The sequence below is a fragment of the Mustela nigripes genome, chromosome 1, assembly GCF_022355385.1.
Source record: "Mustela nigripes isolate SB6536 chromosome 1, MUSNIG.SB6536, whole genome shotgun sequence".
In the NCBI taxonomy this organism is placed as follows: Eukaryota; Metazoa; Chordata; class Mammalia; order Carnivora; family Mustelidae; genus Mustela; species Mustela nigripes.
The window spans coordinates 91,853,299-91,872,913 of NC_081557.1; the positions used below are offsets into that span (position 1 = coordinate 91,853,299).

General features: G+C 56.5%; 1 protein-coding gene across 9 annotated transcripts in view; it reads right to left on the reverse strand.

Annotated features, from left to right (window-relative positions):
- Positions 1 to 4,056: 4,056 nt before the first annotated feature.
- Positions 4,057 to 19,615, reverse strand: part of CEP164 (centrosomal protein 164) — a 61,065-nt gene continuing 45,506 nt past the window's right edge. For 3 of the 9 annotated variants that reach the window (XM_059416496.1, XM_059416489.1, XM_059416494.1), the window contains 19 exons: positions 19,105 to 19,305; positions 15,243 to 15,374; positions 14,943 to 15,159; positions 13,931 to 14,008; positions 13,586 to 13,705; positions 13,185 to 13,307; positions 12,032 to 12,175; positions 11,516 to 11,599; positions 11,333 to 11,401; positions 10,801 to 10,997; positions 10,435 to 10,561; positions 10,099 to 10,166; positions 9,442 to 9,649; positions 8,521 to 8,628; positions 7,864 to 8,008; positions 7,049 to 7,396; positions 6,349 to 6,415; positions 5,580 to 5,708; positions 4,131 to 5,398 (listed from right to left, as the gene is read on the reverse strand). In XM_059416496.1, coding sequence (XP_059272479.1) covers positions 5,302 to 5,398; positions 5,580 to 5,708; positions 6,349 to 6,415; positions 7,049 to 7,396; positions 7,864 to 8,008; positions 8,521 to 8,628; positions 9,442 to 9,649; positions 10,099 to 10,166; positions 10,435 to 10,561; positions 10,801 to 10,997; positions 11,333 to 11,401; positions 11,516 to 11,599; positions 12,032 to 12,175; positions 13,185 to 13,307; positions 13,586 to 13,705; positions 13,931 to 14,008; positions 14,943 to 15,159; positions 15,243 to 15,374; positions 19,105 to 19,305 — 2,662 coding nt within the window. In that variant the 3' untranslated portion in view covers positions 4,131 to 5,301. Of the gene's footprint in view, positions 5,399 to 5,579; positions 5,709 to 6,348; positions 6,416 to 7,048; positions 7,397 to 7,863; positions 8,009 to 8,520; positions 8,629 to 9,441; positions 9,650 to 10,098; positions 10,167 to 10,434; positions 10,562 to 10,800; positions 10,998 to 11,332; positions 11,402 to 11,515; positions 11,600 to 12,031; positions 12,176 to 13,184; positions 13,308 to 13,585; positions 13,706 to 13,930; positions 14,009 to 14,942; positions 15,160 to 15,242; positions 15,375 to 19,104; positions 19,306 to 19,615 lie in introns of all 9 variants that reach the window. The other 6 variants (XM_059416456.1, XM_059416478.1, XM_059416481.1 and 3 more) reach the window with 5 other exon arrangements.

Sequence of the window (19,615 nt, forward strand, 5' to 3'; positions counted from 1 at the left end):
TTCTTGTAGATCATCAAACTACTTTAAAAGGATTATGCAGAATTCCTTGACAGTTCCTAGATCTACATTTCTTTAGAGTAAGTTATTAAGCTTTCTTTGTTTCCTTTGGTTGTATCCCATCTGTCTGATTTTTGTGGTCCTTGATTCCTTATATTGGTTATCTGCATTTGAGTAAATGGTCTTTGTTTCCAGACTTTGCAGGTTTGCTTTGGCAGAAACAGTATTTCAAAGGTCAGCTCAGTTTGGGATTCTGGACAAATCTACTGGTAACGGCTTGGGTAGATGAAGCCTGCTATTAGGGTCTATTTTTGGACAAGGCAACTGTTTAAGCTCTAAGATCAAGGGTGCTGGGTATACCACTGGCTGAAAGCAGCTGGACAGAACTGCTGGCTTGGTCCCTGCCCAAGTGAGGCCATAGGATGAGCTCCATGTTTGCCTAAATTTTAAGGCTATGAATTTGCTTCCCTGCCCTGGCCGGGCAGCAGGACAGTACCCAAGGCCTGCATGGTTCACAGTCTTGGGACCCAAATCAGACAAGAGTGTGCTTTGAATATCCTGCTCACATGAGGCCACCAGTTTTGCTCTGCAGACAGAAAAAGCCACAGGCTACACTCTCTGTTCAAGTGCCACTGTAAACAGGGCTGCTGGGCGGGCTGTGCAGCTTCCTCTGTAAAAGGAAAAGCTCTGGTAAAGCTCCTTAGTCACATGGGCAGCAGGGTGTTCTACAGATTTAGTTTCCCTGCCGAGGCGCAGTGGTAGAAGCAGCTCCAAGGCCGTGACGGCTCTTCGCGGTCCTGACTCAAGCTGGCCCATGTCCCCACTTCGCTGACCAAACAGGGCCACTAGCTTTGCTCTAGGGGTGGTTGGCTCTGCACACTTGCCTCTTGGCCCAAGTGTGGCTGGGTTATGCAGAAGATTCCAGGTGTTCTTACCAGCCCTTCCTATCAGATGGGGCCAAGGACCGTGCTCCGTAGCAAGTGTGGCCATGATTCAGCTTCTCCAGCCTCAGTGGAACACAAAGAGCCCCCTTTAGGCAACTCTCCAATTTTCCCAAACCAGGCTTTCTGGTCAGGAGGGGCTGGGAGTCACACTCCACAGCTGGTGGGGCTATCAGCAGTCCTGCTGCCTGGGCACGGGCAGCGCAGACTACAGAGCCTACAGACTCCTCTTTGAGGAAGAAGACCGGAATCAGGCCAACCTGCACCCTGCCTAGTTTCCGGGCCTGGCCGTACCACTGACTTGGTTTAGATAAAGCCCCTGATTGGGATTAATTACTAAGTACTTGGGCCCTGCAAGTATGGACTTGGTTGGCCAAGATCTAAGTGCCGGTTGTTGGAAATCCTTCCCCACTTATGTCACAGAGCCCCCTGCAATCCCCATGGGGCAGAACCACAGAAGGGGCTCCCACCCAGTGACCCACAATGCTGGGGGAACTGGGTGTCTAACCTGAACTCTCCTCCCTTGGAGGCACCGTAGGTGGGGGTCCTCTCAGCGTGGTGCTGCCCTGGCCTGGGGTGGGGGCGGTTAAGGCCGGCAGGTACCACTTCCCTTACCCTTCTGGGGCAGTCCGTCTCGGTCTCTGTGCTGCAGGTGCTGCTGCAGCCTCAGCACTGTTCTAGGGTTCTCTGTGGTGTCTTGTCCGTGAATAGTCGCTAGTTGTTATGAAGGGCCGTGAGGTCAGGAATCTTTGTGGCTGTCTTGGTGAGGTCACTGCCCTTACTATGCATTGAACACTGTTTTGAGGACATCCTATGTATTAACTCTTTAATCCTCCCCAGGGGGCGCCTGGTTGGCTCAGTGGCTTAAAGCCTCTGCCTTCAGCTCTCAGGTCATGATCCCAGAGTCCTGGGATCAAGCCCCGCATTGGGCTCTCTGCTCAGCGGAGAGCCTGCTTCCCCCTCTCTCTCTCTCTGCCTGCCTCTCTGCCTGCTTGTGATCTCCGTCTGTCAAATAAATAAATAAAATCTTAAAAAAAAAAAAAAACTATTATCCTCCCAACAACTTTATGGGCTAGGTCACCCCATTTTACAGACAGGATAATTGAGGCACAGAGAGGATAAAGTGAGAACTCTTGTTTGACTCATGACCCCTCTGCTTTTAATTGTGAGAGTGGAACTCCATGCACTGTCCCTCTGCTCCCGCCTCCCAAGAGCAGGCATCCCTCTCCTCCACCGTGGCCCCTTGCCTCGCCAGGCCCTCCATGGGACATACCTGCTAAAGATGGCAGAGTCCATGGGGGAGGCAGGAGATGCAAAAGGAAGGGAGGAACAAAGGGATTTCCCCGTTCTTCAGGACATTGGTGAGGCTAGGGGCTCAATTTTTTAATCCTCACTTCTCCACCCCCCCCACCCCGCAAATGGTGGTCATGGGCCCGGAAACCCCCACCAGTCACCCTCCCCACCAGAGCCTATCTTGGGCTATTGGAGGCTTTCCAGCCTCCCTGTGGATAAAAGCAGCTCCCCACCCAAGGCGGCAGCCTGCTTCACCCCTAGAATGTGGGCTCAGGCTTTGAGCTTTTAACCAGGGGGGACACAGGCCTGAAGAGGACTTGTTCAGGTCAGAGCCTGTAGGTGCTCCAGCCCAAGGCACACCCGGCTGTCCTCAGGTCAGGGTTATTTCCCCTCCCCAAGCTGCCACTTTGTGTGGAAGTCTGCACGGCAGGGGGGCTGCCATGGCCAACGCTGCTCCCTTAAGAAAACAGTGAACATCTCACAAGACAGCTTTGGGAGGTTGTCTGATCCTAGGTTAGGAATGACCCTTACCCCACCAGTAAGGGAACAAGGTCAAAACACTGCCCCTTCTTTTCTTGTATTTGCATAAAATCTCCAGAAGGAACCTTCAAGGTTAAGACTGGCCAGTGGATGGAGTAACTCTTGTGTCATTTGAATACTGAGCCACGAGAACGTGTAGCCTGTTCAAAATTAGTATCTTTTTTAAAATACTCTTTCCTGAAGCCCCAGGCTGGTGGGCGGGACTAGGTCTAGGTCCTGCTTCTGCCACACCATGGGTGTAACTTTGGGTAACCCTAATCTCTTTAGGCTGTTTCTGCTGCCATAAACGGGAGTGGGCTGAACAGTCATCTGCAAGGTTCCATTCAGCTACAAAGCTCCAGGATTCTAGACTCCCCAGCTAGATTTTATATTCTCTGAGGGGAGAGAGGAGACAGTTTTGGAGTCTTTGGAAAAAGTCCCCCAGTAAAGCTTGCCCGGGTCTGAGGGTGGGGGGGTTTGCTCACCCAGCTAGAAGCCACTCCCTCCCTGGGACACGGGTCTTCAGATCAAGCTGGCCAGGACCGTTGTGTGAGTAGAAGGACAGAAGGTGCAGACGCCGACCTGGGGAGCAGGCTCAACACAGCTCTGCTTTTAGAGACGCAGAGATCTCGGTTCAAACCCTGGGCGAACCTGAGCTGTACTCATTTAACCTGAGCCTGAAGTTCCCCATCTGTAAGATAATACCAACTCCGCAGGTTAAGAGGGTTAAATGAGATCATATCTGAAGAGAACCCGCACGAGGAAGATATTGGACAAATGTTACATCTTTCCTCCCTCCCTGCAGCAGAGCAGCTAGGCCACTGATGGAAGCTAGGTTCATTTGTATGTTTTAAGTTGGTTTTCTCCTGCAAATCCATGAAACCTGGCCTTCTCAGTTGGTTCTCCCAGCAATTTTGTTGCTACAAACTCCAACTATGCCAGCCGCTCACACCACTGGAGCAGAAAACAAAACCCACCTAACCTTGCCAGCTTGGGCCTTCAGGGGTCTTTGCTGTCATTTGCGTATGTCAGAAAACAATGCCAGTGGCCTTTGGGAAACAGCAGGATGCAGGATGAGAGTCTCCAGCTGGTAGGTGGCAGAGTAGCGGTTGGGGGAGAGAGGTGAAGCCAATCAGCACTTCAGGGACAGGGAGCTCTGGGGTGCACAGAGGGGGCTGGGGGCTCTGTGCTGGGTGGACACTGGGCTACTTCCTTCAGGACCTCAGCCCCTTCCGGGTCTCCAAGCCTCCGGGTTTCCATCCGTACACTGAGATTACAGGTTTGCTGTCAGAAGCAGATGAGAACCTAGGAGGTGGTCTGTGCATGTTAGTTTTCGCTTCCTTTAGTCTTAAGAGGAGGGAGGCAAAGGCCTTCAAAGAGGAGACACATTCACATGACTGCCTTGTGGCAAATGGACGTGCAGGGATTTAATTGATATAGAAAACACAGGCTTGTCATAGAGCTGGCTGTAACACAGGCGCCAGCCCCAAAGCACCCAGGAGGAACCAAATCATGAAACGGAATTTTTTCTCTATGGTAGATGATGCCTAAAAAGTGGGTGTGGGGTGGGGTCAAAAGTTTCTTAGACAAAGAAATGAGAGGTAGGCTGGCAGAGACTTGGTGGCTGTGCAGCAGAGAGGCAAGGGCAGCCCCGGAGCCTTCAAGACAAACCCGGGGGCATTTTATTTAAACGATGGGACAGATGTCGGAGAACATCCACTGCAACCAAGAGAGCCCTCTGACGGGAAGCAGGACTACAGGGAGCTCGACCCTGTGTGGCTCAGCCCAGAGGAGGGCTGCCAGGGAACAGAAACAAGAACGCACAACTCTCCCCATGGTGGTCCAGAAAGAGAAAAACCAAGATATGGACCCAGAGACACCCCAGACTTCTCCTATGGCTTGTTGGCTTCTTGCAAGTCGTGCGCTTGTGACCTGAGACTTGGAGTGGGGGGAGGACTCTGGGGAGGAGCCCGAGGAAGGGAAGGAGCACCCCTGAGAAATGCACGGAGCCAGTGGAGGAAGGGGGGATAGCAGAGCATCTGGGGGCCAACTTACAGCCCAACCTCTGGTAGGGCTCTGGGCCCAATCCTGAGATAGAGTGCTCAAGAAAGGAGACTTACAAAAAAGAGAAATAAAGGGTCTGATATCTCTGAGGCTGAGTTATTAGAGCCTCCAGACATGCTGGGGGCTTTGTCCTGGTGAAGTAAGGGCCACACATCCACAACTGCCAGAATACTATGCACAGAGAGCCCGGAGGCCCTTGGCCTCAGAAGGCAACTCCTAATACCTTGTTCTTGTCCTCCTGCAGGTGCCCAGGCTCGGACATCCCCCATCAGTGTCACCTTGTCCAGACAGGAGCTCGCAGGAGGCCAGACTCTTCAGCCTGAGGTACATGGTCTCAGGGGCTGGGGGGCATCGCATGGTTTCCAGCGCAGCCCCGGGTTCCTCCGAGCAAGGCAGGCAGCAAACAAGGCAGGAGAATGCTGTGTTGGGTCCGGAGTGCGGGCAGCTCCACAGGCACTTGGTCGGGGTGCGGGAGGGGCTCGGGGCCTTAGTAATGACACACCCTCAGTCTGTTGTTCTCATCCAGGCCCAGATGCAGAAGGCCTGAGGTAGCTGCGGGCTTGGGCACCGAAGAGAAGAGATGTCTGGCCACAAGGTGAAGGAAGACTCTGCGGTTGGGTTAGATAAGTGGGTCCAGGGAAGGGCCAAGGCCCAGACGGGCACCCCCCTTTGGACACTCCCACCGCCGAGGGCACAACCACACCTCTGCCATCCCAGCAACGACAGCAGGGAGGGACCAAGGCTCAGGGATCAGACAAAGGATACAACTTGGGGTCATTCCTGTAATGTTCTAGCCACTTTCGGTTAGCCTCGATCATGCTCTGGAAGTCTGTGCTGCCCACCTCGAGCCCGGAGCCATGGGAATGGGCCCGCTGCAGGAGACGCAGCTGCTCGCTGGGAAGGCAGAGGCCAGCATGAGGAGGAGAGAGGAGCAGATGCATGTGTGGCACAGCAGACCAGCCCCAAGCCTCTCCTTCCTCCTCTCTGCACACCCCATACACCAGCCATGGCCTCCACGGGGTGGCTTTAGCAACTCCAAGTTTCCTTTATTGGCAAGAATGCCCTTCTGGAATGACAAGCATCAGTTCCCCCAAGACAAGGTGGTGAACAGCACCCTTCCCTCCCTCCCCTAGGTGAGCACTCCTGATGTCAGGGCTCCCACTTCTGCCTGGTCCCAGCACATCTGATCAGTAAAAGCTTCCCCCTGATGACTCCAGTACCTGCCCAGCATCTGCTTCCGAGTGGGCCAGGGGGTAAGTGGGTGCTTAAGATTGGGCACCTGCCAAGCCTGATTTCTCCCTGCAGGTGCTACCAGGCAGCTTCCTCATAGAGCTGGGCCAGGTGAGACCAGCTGCCCCTGGGACCTCGGCAGGGTAGACTTTTCTCTGATGGTGGTAGAGGCACCTGAGACCCAGGCAGCTTTGTGGGTACCTGTCCAGGCTCTCTGGGCAATGCGACCAAACTTCTGCTCTGCTGGGAGACACCACAAGCAGGAGGCCGGTGTGGTTCCACCCTGAGCCCACAGGAAGCTTACCTGGCAGACACGTAACCCAGCCTGTTCTCCATGGGCGCGGGGCTACTGCTGAGGAACGGTACTCCAGCTGGAAAAGTGGGAAGAAATCATCCAGTTGCAGAAGCCAGCCCCAGCAGGCCGCCTCCCAGCTCACCAGCACGCCTCCTGCCTCCCACGGACAACACAACAGCACAGGCTTCAGTGGTTGCAGGTAAGAGACAGGAATTGTCCTATTTATTTGTAAAATTGAACCTACTTTTCTATTTGGGTTAAGGCAGGGAACAGATAAGTAACTTTTGGGCAAAGCTGTATGGCCAGGGGGTTCTGGGCAGAACCCTAAAGTCACAGAGCCAGAGAACCAAACTCCTGTGTGTTATTTACTCCTCGGTACCCTGGAGCATAGCCCTTAACCTGAGTCTCAGTTTTCTCATCTGTAAGGTGGGGATAAATATTCCTCTCTCAGAGGGTTATTAGAAGGACTCAGGCCTGGCCCCTCACACAAGGCACAAGATGGCAGTTTTTACAATGAGGACAGGGATGACCTTTTAGGTTCTGCTGCGCTCCAGTTCCCATCAGAAAGGCTCTAGGTCAACCGTCATGGCCCACAGAGCCTGTGGCTACAGGGTTGCAAGCAAGCCTTCCTCCCATAATGGGATGGGCCACGCCAAAGCAGGCAGTGGCAAGGGGCCAGCAAAGGAGGAAGAAGGGATGGGAGGCTTACTTGGGAAATACTTGTGCCACTTCTCCAGCAGGAAGTCATCCACGGATTGAGCCACGGAGGAGGAGAGCGTGGGGCCCAGCCCGGGGTCCCAGGCCCACTGGGTGGTTGTGGGCTCTAGCGGCGGCCAGGCCAAGACCCGGGCCAGGGAGGAGCAGGCGGGTATGGGGTTACTCCTGGGGTTCCGGGGCGGGGCAGGCACTGGCGTGGAAGTGAAGAGTGGTGGCGGCGGCTGGGAGTTGAGACTACCCAGCATGCTGAGGACGCCGTTCAGCTGGCTGCTGATCCGCTGAAGGCTGCTGCTCAGGTAGTGGTACTTGTAGGGCAATGTGGCACTTGCAGTCAGGTTGACTAAAAGGGAGGGAAGGACTTGGCTTCAGGGCCCAGGACGGCCCCAGGCACGGCAGCACCCTCCTGGCTGCCCTCCTGGTCTGCCAGACCACAGCCCCTCAGTCCATGGGGACAAGGTGGGCAGCAGAGCTTCTCCGTTCCAGATGGTGCAGACAGGAAGCTGGCAGAGGGGAGAAAGCCTCTCCAGGGAGCGGGCAAGGAAGGAGGAGGAGATCGCCCTCTGCCCTGCTGCGGACCAGAGCGGCAGAGGGAGGACACCTCTCAGAAGGCACAGGAAGGTCCGCATGCATTCAGGTAGCTCCGGACCCTTTCTGCCCTATGTGCTGGCAAACCCCCACGGGCTCCCTCCTCCCGGGTGCTCCTGAGGGTCTGTTCCAGACACAGGCTCCCACAGACCCACCCATGCATGGCTGAAGGAGAGAGGCTGCCCCTTGGCCCCCCGTAAGCCCCTCCCTCTCCACGGATACCATGGTCCTCGCCCTGCCGGCACTGCCACTCATAGTGAGGCAGGGGGCAGGATTCGGAGCCTGCACTGCTCACGTCGTCCGTGTCGCTGAGATCAAATGTCACCCCCTTCTTGGGGGTCTGTCGCCGAGTGTCCTCATCTAAAGCCTGAGGGGTACAAGCAGCAGTGAGTACTGGCGCTTGCCCTGTGTCTTCTGTCCCCTGTCCATATGATGGCTGGGGCCTCTCTGGGACCTGAAGTTCTGGGAGAAGGACACATGCAGGCTTCCTTGTAGCATGGGAGAGGGGAGGGAGGTGGGGGCTTAGAGGACACAGGACCAGAGCCCCTGTCCTGCAGCAAACTCTCCTGCCACCTCCATGCCTCCAGCATCCAGAGCAACATGGATGAGGCCACAGAGAAGGAAGGAAAGCCTAGATGTGTCCATTCCCGACCCACTGCTGACCCCAGGGCCCAGCTCTCCTCAGGAACCACAGCAGGGGCCAGGGCCTCTCGAGAAGCTGCAGCACAAGGCCCTGGGTCTGCTTAGGACCTCTGCGCACAGCCGGCCTCAGCAACCTCCAAGCCACTGCCCTCTCGCCAGCCCACAAGCCCCAGCTCCCAGCATGGGACCGAAGAACCACCCGCAGCCCAGGAACAGAGGAGGGAGGCTGCATCGCACCTCCTCCCGGAGAGAGGACTCCAGCTGATTCAGCTTCTCCTCCTTCTTCTTCAGCAGGTCGTGGCCCTTCCGCATAGCTGACTTCATTTCATCCAGGTGCCTGGTCTCCTGGCGCCAGAGAGAGAGGGGACAATAGACCCGGGGGCTCAGGAAAGGTGCTGGAGTCCCGGCTCTGTGTGCTGTTGTCTGGGTGTTGCTGGACAAGGTAGCTCTCAGTGTGGACCGTCCTCTCGAGAGGAAAACACTACTGTTCCAGGCTCATAAGGATTCAGTGAGGTAGACTGTTCCAGGCTGAGCCCTGGGCCCGCACCTAACCCGGTCTCAAAGGGTTACTGTCACCCCAGGGTCACTAGTGCCCCTGCTCCCGCCGCCTGGCCTCTCAGCACTCAGCAGAGCCGCGAGGGCCCGAGGGCAGCCTACAGATGGCCCTGGGAAGTCGGCCCTGTAGCAGCCCCGAGCACCAACGAAGTCTAGGGAGCCAGCCCCGGCTGCTGCCGAGAACCTCAGCTGGCTCCCTAAAGTCCTAGCCCAATTCCCAGTGAAAAGGCCATCAGACAGACGGTTCCACCCCGTGCACTCAGAAGACTCCCTGATGAACCACGTCTTTAGTGGGACGGAATGTGCCAGCAAAACATGGATGTGCAATTTTAAAAACCTTACTTGTCCTTTTCACCTAGGAAGTGAAGAGGACAATCACCTCTGGTTACCCTGAGGACCGAGAAAGCATCGTGCGCAGTGCACTGCCACGTCAACATCAGGGGCTCTCATCCTCCCGGACAAGGATAATCTGCAGCCCCTGTCCCGTGGCCCCAGGGCTAATGTGACCACACTGTGGGGAACCCACAATCACTGGAGGCGACTGGTCCTGTCCCCCGACCCAGGGCCCCACAGGACCAGCGGGCTCCTCTCCAGGCTCCCAACCTCCTCCAGGTCCTGGCGCACGTCCTCCAGGGCCTTGGTGCCTGGGGGGTCCTTGGTGGCCTCCGGAGCACGGGCCAGCTCCTGGCGCCAGTGCTGCTGCGCGGCCTTCAGAGCCGACTGCCGCCGCCGCATGGAGCGCGTCTGCCATACCAGGAACTCCTTGGCACTGCGGAGAGCCATTCCCTCGGCAGAGAGGTAGTGCCGGACGCTGGGGGGAGGCCGGGCCAGGGCAGAGGGGTTGGAAAGGGAAAGCACATGCGCACTGAGAACCATTCCGGGTCACCTGAGCGCTTCCCCAAGGGGCCCACCCTGAGCACAGACTGCGAGGCCTTCACACTATAGTGTGCAGCTGCTGCAGGGTCCCTCCATCCTGCCTCTAAAGGGACTGGGCCTGGACCTCCAGAGAGATGCCCAGACACTCCCAGCAGGCTGGTCCTCAGCCAGAGGCAGCAGATCCCAGCATGCTGTGCCAGCCGTCACCAGGGGCAGCTTCTTCCCTTGCTAAAGAAATCCCCCAGGTCCTTGGCCCTGAACCAAGCCCCAGTGGTGGTCATGGTCAACCCATTTCCATTCACCCCAGGTCTGTGGTACAGGCTCCTGTACCCAAACTAACATGGACTCCTGGACCCAAACTAACATAAGGCTATCAGAACTCACCTGTCCAAGGACAAGTCGGTCTCCTCCTTGCTCTGGGAGAGAAAAGAGGGTACCTCTTTGGTCTGGTTCTAAGGACACACAGTAAAAAAGGCCCAGCCAACTTCCGGTACACCACCGGCTCAAGGGACCCCCAAAGCCTCTCCCAGGGGCCTAAACACAGAAATGGCTCTGGGGGCTGCTGGGCACCATTTGCTTATAGTCATCATTTGACTGATGGCAATGAGGAAGGGGAACTATTAAGGACAGGCTAAGGTGGTAAAGCAAAGCCAGGACCCCTCCGGGAGCCCCACCCCTGTCCCACCACCCCTGTCCCTTCCACGGCACAGAGAAACTCACGGTCCCAAGGGACTTCCTCAGGTCCTCAATGTGGAGGTCTGGCTCAAAACATGGGGCAGCGCTGCTCTCTTTAGCTTCCAGCTCTTTCAACATGTCCTGCTTCCTCTGAGCTTCAGCCTCCAGGTCGCTGTGATGGGGAGGCGGGGAGGCAGCAGGTCATGGTGACTGCTGGGTGGGCTTCCAGCCTTGATCTCAGGAAGACAGCAGGACGGGGCACAACTGGAGCCGTTCACACCTCTCGTTCACACCTCACACCTCTCACGCCCTAGCCCTGCGGATCACAGCAGAGCCCCTCCACCCAGCTCCACCCCCACCAGAGCAGGGGTGGGGGGCAGCAGGGAGGCCAAGTGCAGGGCCCCAGGCCACCTGATGTGCTTCTGCAGCCTCCGACTCTGGGTCTGCAGCGCCTCCACCTGGGACTCCAGTGCCTCCACCTGGGACTCCAGCTCCGCCCTGCGGGCCCGAAGCTCATCCAGGAGTCTTCGGAGCTGTCGGTTGGACTCCAACAGGTGCGTGTGCTCCTTCTTTGCCTCCTCCAAGTGCTGGTAGCTGGCTGTGACCTCCTGAAAAGACAGAAGCACCTGGAGACACATGGGACAAAGGCAGGCGGCGGCAGCACGGGAGCGAGCATGGACCTCAAGCCCCGTGAAGTCGCTGTGCTGAGGGCAGGAGTCGTGTAGGAGGCTCTACCACCCTCCATGGCCCCCGCCCACGGGGGTCCCCAGCTGGGCTCCTTCCAGGGTGCCGTGCTGTCCTCCTACCAACAGCATTTGGAACCCTAAAGCTGGGGACAGAGCGGGTGAGCCAAAGGCAGGATGTTGCGGGGAGAGAGGGAGGTAAGGTAAAGGGCACAGGGCCGAGGTGACGGGGTGAAGGGGGACAAGGGAGCCAGCCGAACCTCGCTCTCCAGCGCAGCCTGCCTCTGCGCATGGAGGAGCTGCTGCTGCTCCTTTCGGGCTGTCTCCTCCTGCGGGGGAGGGAAAGAAGTGGGTGTCCAGGCACCCCAGCTCTAAGGGGCAGGAGGCTCTGAGCTCTCCTAGGGGAGCTACAACTCCAAGGTCTGGGGCTCCTGCTCTCTCACCTGGAGGCCCAGGTGAGCCAATTTGGCCTTGACATCTTTGGTTCTGGTTTCAAGTTCCACCTCTAAATCTTGGAGTTTCCTTTCCTGCACAGAAACAGGTGGAGCAAAAGATGTAGGTGTAGAGAGAGTGCAAGGCATTAGCTGAGGGGACAGGAGGGAGCTCCAGAACCCCCTTTCCACAGCACACCCTCCAAGCTAGGCTCAGCCTCGTCCCGCTTGCCCTTGAGGCCCCCGTGAAAGCACCACCTTGTGTCTTCCCAGTGAGGGCAAGGAGAGACAAAGCACCCACCCCAGGGTCCTGGGGGTTGCTGACCTCCTCTAATCCCAAGGATGTTTGCTGGCCCAGAAAACAAAGGAGCACGTGTGCCCTGGCTGGAAATGGCCTGTGAGAGACCCCCATGCCTGAAGTTGTCCAGGCTCTGCTGGCCGTCTGCCCCCACCCCCACCTCTCCTGCATGGAGGTGTCCGAGGCGGGCTCACCCACCCTGGTCCCCGGTGACCACGCAGAGCCCCCACCTGCTCCCGGTGCTGACGCCGCAAGTCCTCAAGCTGCCTGTCCTGCACCTGCCTCACAGCCTCCAGTTCTCGCTCGTGGGACCTACGCAGACGCTCCAGCTCCCCGGTCAGGTGGCCCAGCAGCTCCGCCCGCTGCTTCCTCTCCTGCCCGGGACAGAAGGCTGCTGGTGGGCAATGGCAGTGGCCCTCACCCACCAAAAGCCACAGCCCCTCACGCTGGTAGACTTGGGTCAGGGAGGTCGAGGACCTCAGTGGCTCTCCAGGGCCAGCTCTTCGAGAAGAGGAGAGCACAGAGGAGCTCCCGGGCCTCCCTCAAGAAAGCCTGCACCCCTCTCTGCCACTGAAGTAGGCGCTGGTCTAAGACCTACCCCCTCCCCCTGTGGAAATCTGCCTGTCCTGCTGTCCCTGTGTGCAGTTCCTCGAGGGAAGAGAGCTCATTAATAAGTTATCACTACTCTTGAGCATCGGTTTGGAAAGGGAGCTGCGACATTTCATCACAGACCAGCTACTTCTGTGTGGGAAAGGACCATTCGGACAGGCTGGGACATGGGTTCCAGGTACTGGAACAGGAGCCTAGAAACCCTGGGCTGAGGCCCCACTGCCGTCCCTGTTCACCCCGTGAGCCAGCCCACCTATGGGGGAGGCTGAAGAGGGGCAGATCAGACCCAAGGAGGGTCAGGCTCTTGCCAATCTGTGTGTGCTGGAAAGTCTGGTTAACCCTGATGGCTCGGTGTCGGGCTGGTTAAAGCCGAAGGCTTTGGGGTCAGACAATCCAGACATGAATCTCAGCTCCGCCACTTACTAGCCTGGAGCCCTTAGAAAGGTGCCTATGTTCCAAGTCTCCGTTCCACTTTCAGACTGGAGGTCGCGATAGTCCGTACCTCCTCCGTGTGCTGGAAGGACTAAATAAGTCCATACCCGTCAGGGGCTGAGAACAGTGCTAACACGGGGTAGGAACTCAGTACCTACGGGCCTAGCTGCTCAGGGAAGGAAGAGCGCCGGTCTGCTGCAGCTGCTGGAGTAGACTGGCCGTCAGGACTGCACCAGTGTAGGCCAGCCAGCTGCCTGGGACCGCAGGGAGTATGCGCATGGGCCGTGTCTGTGCGTGTGCACGTGTGTGCCGGGTCTGTGCACGGGGGCAGGGGCAAGTCACCTCGGCCTCGTACTGCTCTCTGGCTTCAGCCACCACCTGCTGGTGCTCCTCCTTCATCTTGTCCATCTTCCTCTCATGTTCCCTCTCCACCTCCTGGCGCTTCTCTCGCAGAAGGCCACTGAGCTGCAGGGTAGGCAGTGGGGATGCGACATGCAGGTGTTGAGGGGGGCCTGGCACATGGCGACCGAGGCACTGGAAGGGGGAGCACATGCACCCCTCCGCACTCACACCCGGGGACACGGGGCTGGAGAAGCACCCAGCTCGATGGAGCAGAGGCACAGAAACGCAACCAGAAGACCCAGTCCCTGCCACACCTTCCAGAGCAGAGCCGGGTCTGCAGGGCCAGGACAGAGCACCCAGGACAGGCACATGTAAGGTCGAGGGAGCCCAGCAGCACTTACCTCTTGCTCGTATTCAAGCACGTGGTGAGCCCTCTGCTCTGCCCAACCGAGGCTCTCCTGCACCTGGGCCGCCTCTTTCTGCTGGGCTTCCTCCATCTTCCTCTGCAGGCTGGAGACAACCTGAGGAGGCCCCAGCACAGGGGACGGGACATTCAGCGCCACAGAGCCTCCCCTGCTGGGGGCCCAGCATCCAACCACGGAGGGCTTCAGGGGCAAGGAGGCTCCCGCCCCAGTGGCAGGCCTGGGGTCGAGTTCTGCCTGCCAGCAGCGAAGGGGCCTTGAGGCGGTCACTGAGGGAGCAGGACGCAGGCTCTGCCAGGCAGCCTAGGGCCGGCTGCATCTCACCTCCCTGTGCTTGGCCTCCAGCGAGGAAGAGAGCCGCTCCAGCTCGGCCCTGTGCTCCCTCTCCAGCGCTGCCGCTGCCTGGGGAGCAACAGGGGGCCTGTGAGGGGCGCAGGGCAGGGAAGCCTGGCCGGGCACTGACCCCGGAGGGAGGAAGACCGCTTGACTCCCTTCCAGCTAAAGGGCCAAGGGCAAACACAGACACATCTTTGTTCCCCCAGAATAACTCCGTCCCTAAAGGTTACAACTAGCAAATGAACAGGAAATGAATGCCAGAATGGAGGGCCATTTCAGTAAGCCTCAGGTCACCACTCCCAAACCCCTGCCCCTGGGCTAGGCCCCAGATACACAGGTCATACTTGGGCCTCCGAAGACCTGAGGCTGTGAGGGCTGGAGGTCCAGCACAATCTGCCCAAGCACCTGTGCGACAGGGACGCCCTCCCCCACCTCCTGCAGTCTCTCCTTATCTAGCAAAAAAGTTCCAAGTGGCCGGACCGTTCTTACTTCCTGCTCTTATCTGGAGACAGGACTGAAGGCACAGGGAGTAAAGACTAAGGAGAAACATCCCCTCCCCAAAGTGTGCAATCTCTCTACAGCAGGAGGTGAAAGGTCATCGCAGATGCCCCTCCGGGACAGGGATGGGCACAGGGCACCTTGTACTCAGAACCTGGCCTGGTCTAAGTTCTTACAGTCGTGAAATCTTCCCAAATCCACAAGCCATTTCCCCTCCAACCTCTTCACTGTCACATACAGCACCAGCTACCCCTGGCCCTAAAGAGCGCCCCCAGACACCTGCCACTCCCTCGCTGTGCCATGCAGACCTGGCCCAGCACCTACCTGCGCGGTGCTAGGTGGGCCGGGCCCGAGAGGACTGGTGGGCCCAAACAGATCGGCCTACCAACGGTCCCCCATCTCCATGCCCGGTCCCCCACCCCGCATGCCCTGCCTGGCACCCAGCCCCTCCCCAGGCAGCCCAGGGGCATGTCAGACGGGAGCCTCCACGCTGCAGGCTCACATCTTTCCTCTCCTGCTCCAGCCGCTCCCTGAGCTGCTGCAAAGCTGCCTCCTTTTCGGCATTCAGAGCAGCTTGCTCTCTCTTCTCCGAGGCCTCCAGCTCTTCCTTGAGCTGCTCCAGCATCTGTCTGCTCTGCCGTTCCAAGCTGGCCCTCTCGGCCTTCTGGAGAGACTCCAGCTCTTCTCTCAGCCTCTGCAGAGAAGCCTCCTGCTCGGCCCTGGGTGGACAGACAGACAGAATGGGACGGGCCTGTGCATTCGGGGCGGCTCCACCAGGGCGGCCGGCTTGCGGTGCGCTCACCTGATGCGGCCCTCGTCTGCTTCCGTGCTGGACTGCACCTGGGCCCGGAGCTGGGACAGCCTCCGGCTCTCCTCCTCTCTCATCTGAGTCTCCTCCTCCTCGGTGGCCTTCCGCAGTTGCTCCTTCAGGGAACTGAGATGGAAAAGAAGGGCAAGTTTGTATTCCTCCCCAACTCTCGGCCTCCAAACGCCTGTAGCTTGCCCGAGAAGTTTCCTAAATCCGGGTCCTGCTGCCTCCATGTAAGACCTTCCAGGGTAAGAGGGGGCCAGGAATGCTTCCTGCTCTTTGCTGCAGCAAGAGGACGGCAGGCTGCTTGAACCCAGAACAGCATTTCTGCCAGGGGCTCCCCTCTGCGAACAGGTACACCTCGGCACGGCAGTCACTCAAGGACAGATGGAGTCTGGTCCCAGCCCGGCTCTGGCGCCACATCCTCTCACTCACAGCCTGATCAACAGTTCCAGCCACATCAGGGGAACCACTGCCTCTCAATGCCACCACCCTCCCCCTGGCCTCTGGGCCCCTGTTCGTGCTGCTGCCTCCCCCGAGAAATCCCTTTTCCACTTGACCGAGTCACATTCACCACTCACACCCGGCTTCCTCCTCTCAGAGAAGTCTCTCCAAGTCCGTCTGGGTTCACCAATAAGCCTTTCTGTGAGCCCTCACTTGTCCCATGCTGCTCTGTACCGCCTATCGTAATTTCATCTTTTGTGTGTGCCTTTTCCTTACAAGTTTGGGAGCTTCTCCAGAGTAAGAATCATGTCTTAGAGTCTGTTATATCTGAGGTGCCGAACACAGTTGCTGACATGAAGTAGGTGCTCCATAAACATCTGTGGGATTAGAACAGCACCACCCAGCCCCAACCTATGAGCAAGCGCGGATGATCCATGAAGGACGTCTTATTTATGGTCAAACGACAGTAAGCATTTCATCCCAGGCAGATAGCCCCGCCCACACGGCCCCCACAAGAACAGGGGCTGTGTGCTGTGCACTCGGGGAACTCAAGCCTAACAAAAACGTGATTCAGAACACCTGGGTGGCTCAGCTGGTTAAGCCACTGCCTTTGGCTCAGGTCATGATCCCAAGGGTCCTGGGATGGAGTCCTGCATTGGGCTCCCAGCTCAGCAGGGAGCCTGCTTCTGCTTGCTGGCTCTTTCTCTCTGACAAATAAATAAATAAATAAAATCTTTAAAAAAAGAAAAAAGAGGGGCACCTGGGTGGCTCAGTGGGTTAAAGCCTCTGCCTTCAGCTCAGGTCATGATCTCAGGGTCCTGGGATCAAGCCCCACCTTGGGCTCTCTGCTCAGCAGGGAGCCTGCTTCCCCCTCTCTCTCTGCCTGCCTCTCTGCCTACTTGTGATCTCTGTCAAATAAATAAATAAATAAAATCTTTAAAACAAAAGAGAGAAAAGAAAAAAAGATTCAGAAGACAATGTCTTTGAAAAGCTTCCTGGTGAATTCCAAAGCCAAAGCAGATTTCGGGTCATTTTCTTTTCTTTCTTAAATTTTTTTTAAGATTTTATTTATTTATTTGACAGACACAGCAAGAGAGGGAACACAAGCAAGGGGAGTGGGAGAGGGAAAAGCAGGCTTCCCGATGAGCAGGGAGCCCGGTGCAACTCGATCCCAGGGCCCTGGGGAATTATGACCCGGGCTGAAAGCAGATGTTTAACGACAGAGCCCCCCAGGCGCCCCTTTAGGGTCATTTTCTATTTCAAGTGACTTGCACCACTGCTCTCTTCCATCGTGACAAAAAATGTGAGTTAAATGAAAATCCTCCCTCCTGGATTCCCCAGAAACCCTTTCTCCTTGTCCTGTGGCTCCATTTTCTACACAGCTCCACAGGATGTCAAAGCTGGGAGGGCCTTGAGAGATCAAGTCCTTCCATTTTATAACAGTCTCTCTTCATCTCACAATTAAATTCAAACTCTTTGTTTTACAACTAAAGAAACTAAGGGTCAGCCTGTCTTCCTGCCTGCCTTCTCAGTCAAGAAGTATCTGCTACAGAGCCATCTGTGGCTTCCAGAAATTTCTACTAGGTGGAAGTTGCCCAGCAGGGACAGCCCCAGCCCTCAGATAGTCTCATGTGTAAGCAGCAACAGGGTTCTCACAATGAACTATTTCATAGCAAGTCTGACAGGGCACTACCGACAGAAAAACCACTTCATGAAGGCCACTGAAACCATTGATTTCAACTGGAAATAAAATCAAGAACTACAATTTATTGAGCAACTATCATGTTTTAGGTCCTGAGTCAGCTACTTTTGGCAGGCTAGTCTTCAGCACAACCTCAGAGGGTTCCTGGAGGCCTTCTGGAGCTGGCAGTTTAGCAAGGGATAGAAAGCACAGTCAGCCAGGCCTGGGGTAGCCAGGAAGAAGGAACAAGCCTAGCAGGCTCTCAGGGAGACACTACCAGGATTTCCTCTTAGGCTCTGCCTGTTAAGATCAGCTAAGTCATACCACGTTTGGGGAACACCAGCCCCAATTTTCATTTGACTGGAAGAGGATGCTGCTGCCTGGCAGGGGATCCCAGAGGGGTGACAGAAGGGTGGGCCCCAGGTCACCAGATTCTGTGTTGGGCTAATGTCCTCTAGGTAGCTGGAAATGGGTTTTCTATTATTCTCTCTAAATAAACATTTTATACACTCTTTGCTCTGTATGATGTAAAAGTAAGTACACCATGTTTCCATGTTCTATGCAAGAGAAAAAGATTTAGCCTTCAGTTACATTGCTAAATAAGTGAAAAACATATTAACACCTTTTTGTAGCACCTGTCCCTCCCTGGGCCTGTGACAGAAGGCTGACTACATTCTCGGTAGCCACTCTCCCACGCTCTCCTCCTAAGGAGCACCGATTATATGCTGCCAGGTAGAGAGGCCCAGCTCAAGGACTATATTTCCCCGTTTCCTCTGCAGCCAGGGGTAACTCAGGAGATATGCATGGAAATTATTAAGTAAACTTTCCAAGAAAACTTCTTTAAAGAATAAACATAAGTTATTGGGTGAAGTTTCCAAGACAGCACCTTAAAAGGGACAGAATGAGCTGGAAGCTACCCCTTTCGTACTCTATGCCTGTTCTTCCTGCCTGCAGCCCAGACACGATGGCTGGGGATCCAGCAGCTACGCTGCACTCTGAAGAGACCCTGCGAGCAGCTAGCACTATAGGCAGCAAAGAGAATAAAGGACCTGGTGACTCTGGAGCCGCCATGCCAGCCCCGGATGCCTTCCTTATAAAAATAACCTCTGGCTTGTTTACATGTGTACACACAAATTCATCCACACAGATCCAGCCCAGCCTTACAGTGTTTTACTTGTCAAGGGCCTCCCAGCCAGCTACACAAAGAGCAGGAACCCAGTTAGAAACTTCTGGATCCTGGTGAACAGCACCTCACACTGTATCATATGGTCCCCACCAACCTCACTGGGTCCCAACAGAGCCCTGACTCCCGAGAGAGGACAATATTGTGGTTAGGAAAACAGGCTCCAGGCACTGACTGCCTAGGCCCTGTTGCTTATTAACTTCGACACCTTGGGCAAGTCACTTAGCCTTTCTATGCCTCAGTCTCTTTATCCGTAACACAGTCCTATAAGATGGGGGGACAGCAACACCTCCTCAGAGCCACTCTCAGAACTACACCAGTTAATGACACAAAGCATGGGGACCAGTGTCATCTCTCAAAAAGTGTTGGCTACTCCCACTATTATCATGCCTCCCAACTCCATCCCAAAAAGATGAACCAGGGAGCCCCTTCCTCCACATAGGGCCACAGAGGAGAGGGAGTCTCAGTGGGGCCACCGGGTCTCCGGGGCAGGCGGAGGGGATCGCTCGCCCCCCACGTCACAGCTCGCCTAAGGGGAGGGGCAGGACCTGAGAGACTTCTCTTTCTGCTGCTGCAGCTGGAGCATCTCCTCCTCCTCCTCCTGCCACAGCTTCTCCCGCAGCTGCTGCATCTTCTCCTGCTTCGATTCCAGGAGCTGCCTCCGGTCTCGCTCCAGTTCCTGGGTCACAGCCTCTTCCATGGCCTTCAGTGAAGCCTGCTTTGGGGGACCTGCAGGCTCCACAGATCGCCTGCCAAGTGGGGGAGACAGCACCTCAACAGATTTGATATCCCACCCGTTCGATACAGAACAACACACGCAGAATCCTCATGGAGGGCCCAGGGGTCCAGAATCGCACACACACCAATCAAGCCATGCCCCAGGTCGGAGGGAAGCCTAGCCCCTCAAAGATACAGGCAGGATTTGTTCACAGAACAAGCCCCACTGCGGCTAAGGCCCCAAGAGCCGAAGGAGAAGGGTAGGCCACACTAGGTTCTCAGGGGACCTGGTAGGCTTATCCCAAGGTGAAAACCTAAAGATGTGGCTCCAGATCTGGCAGC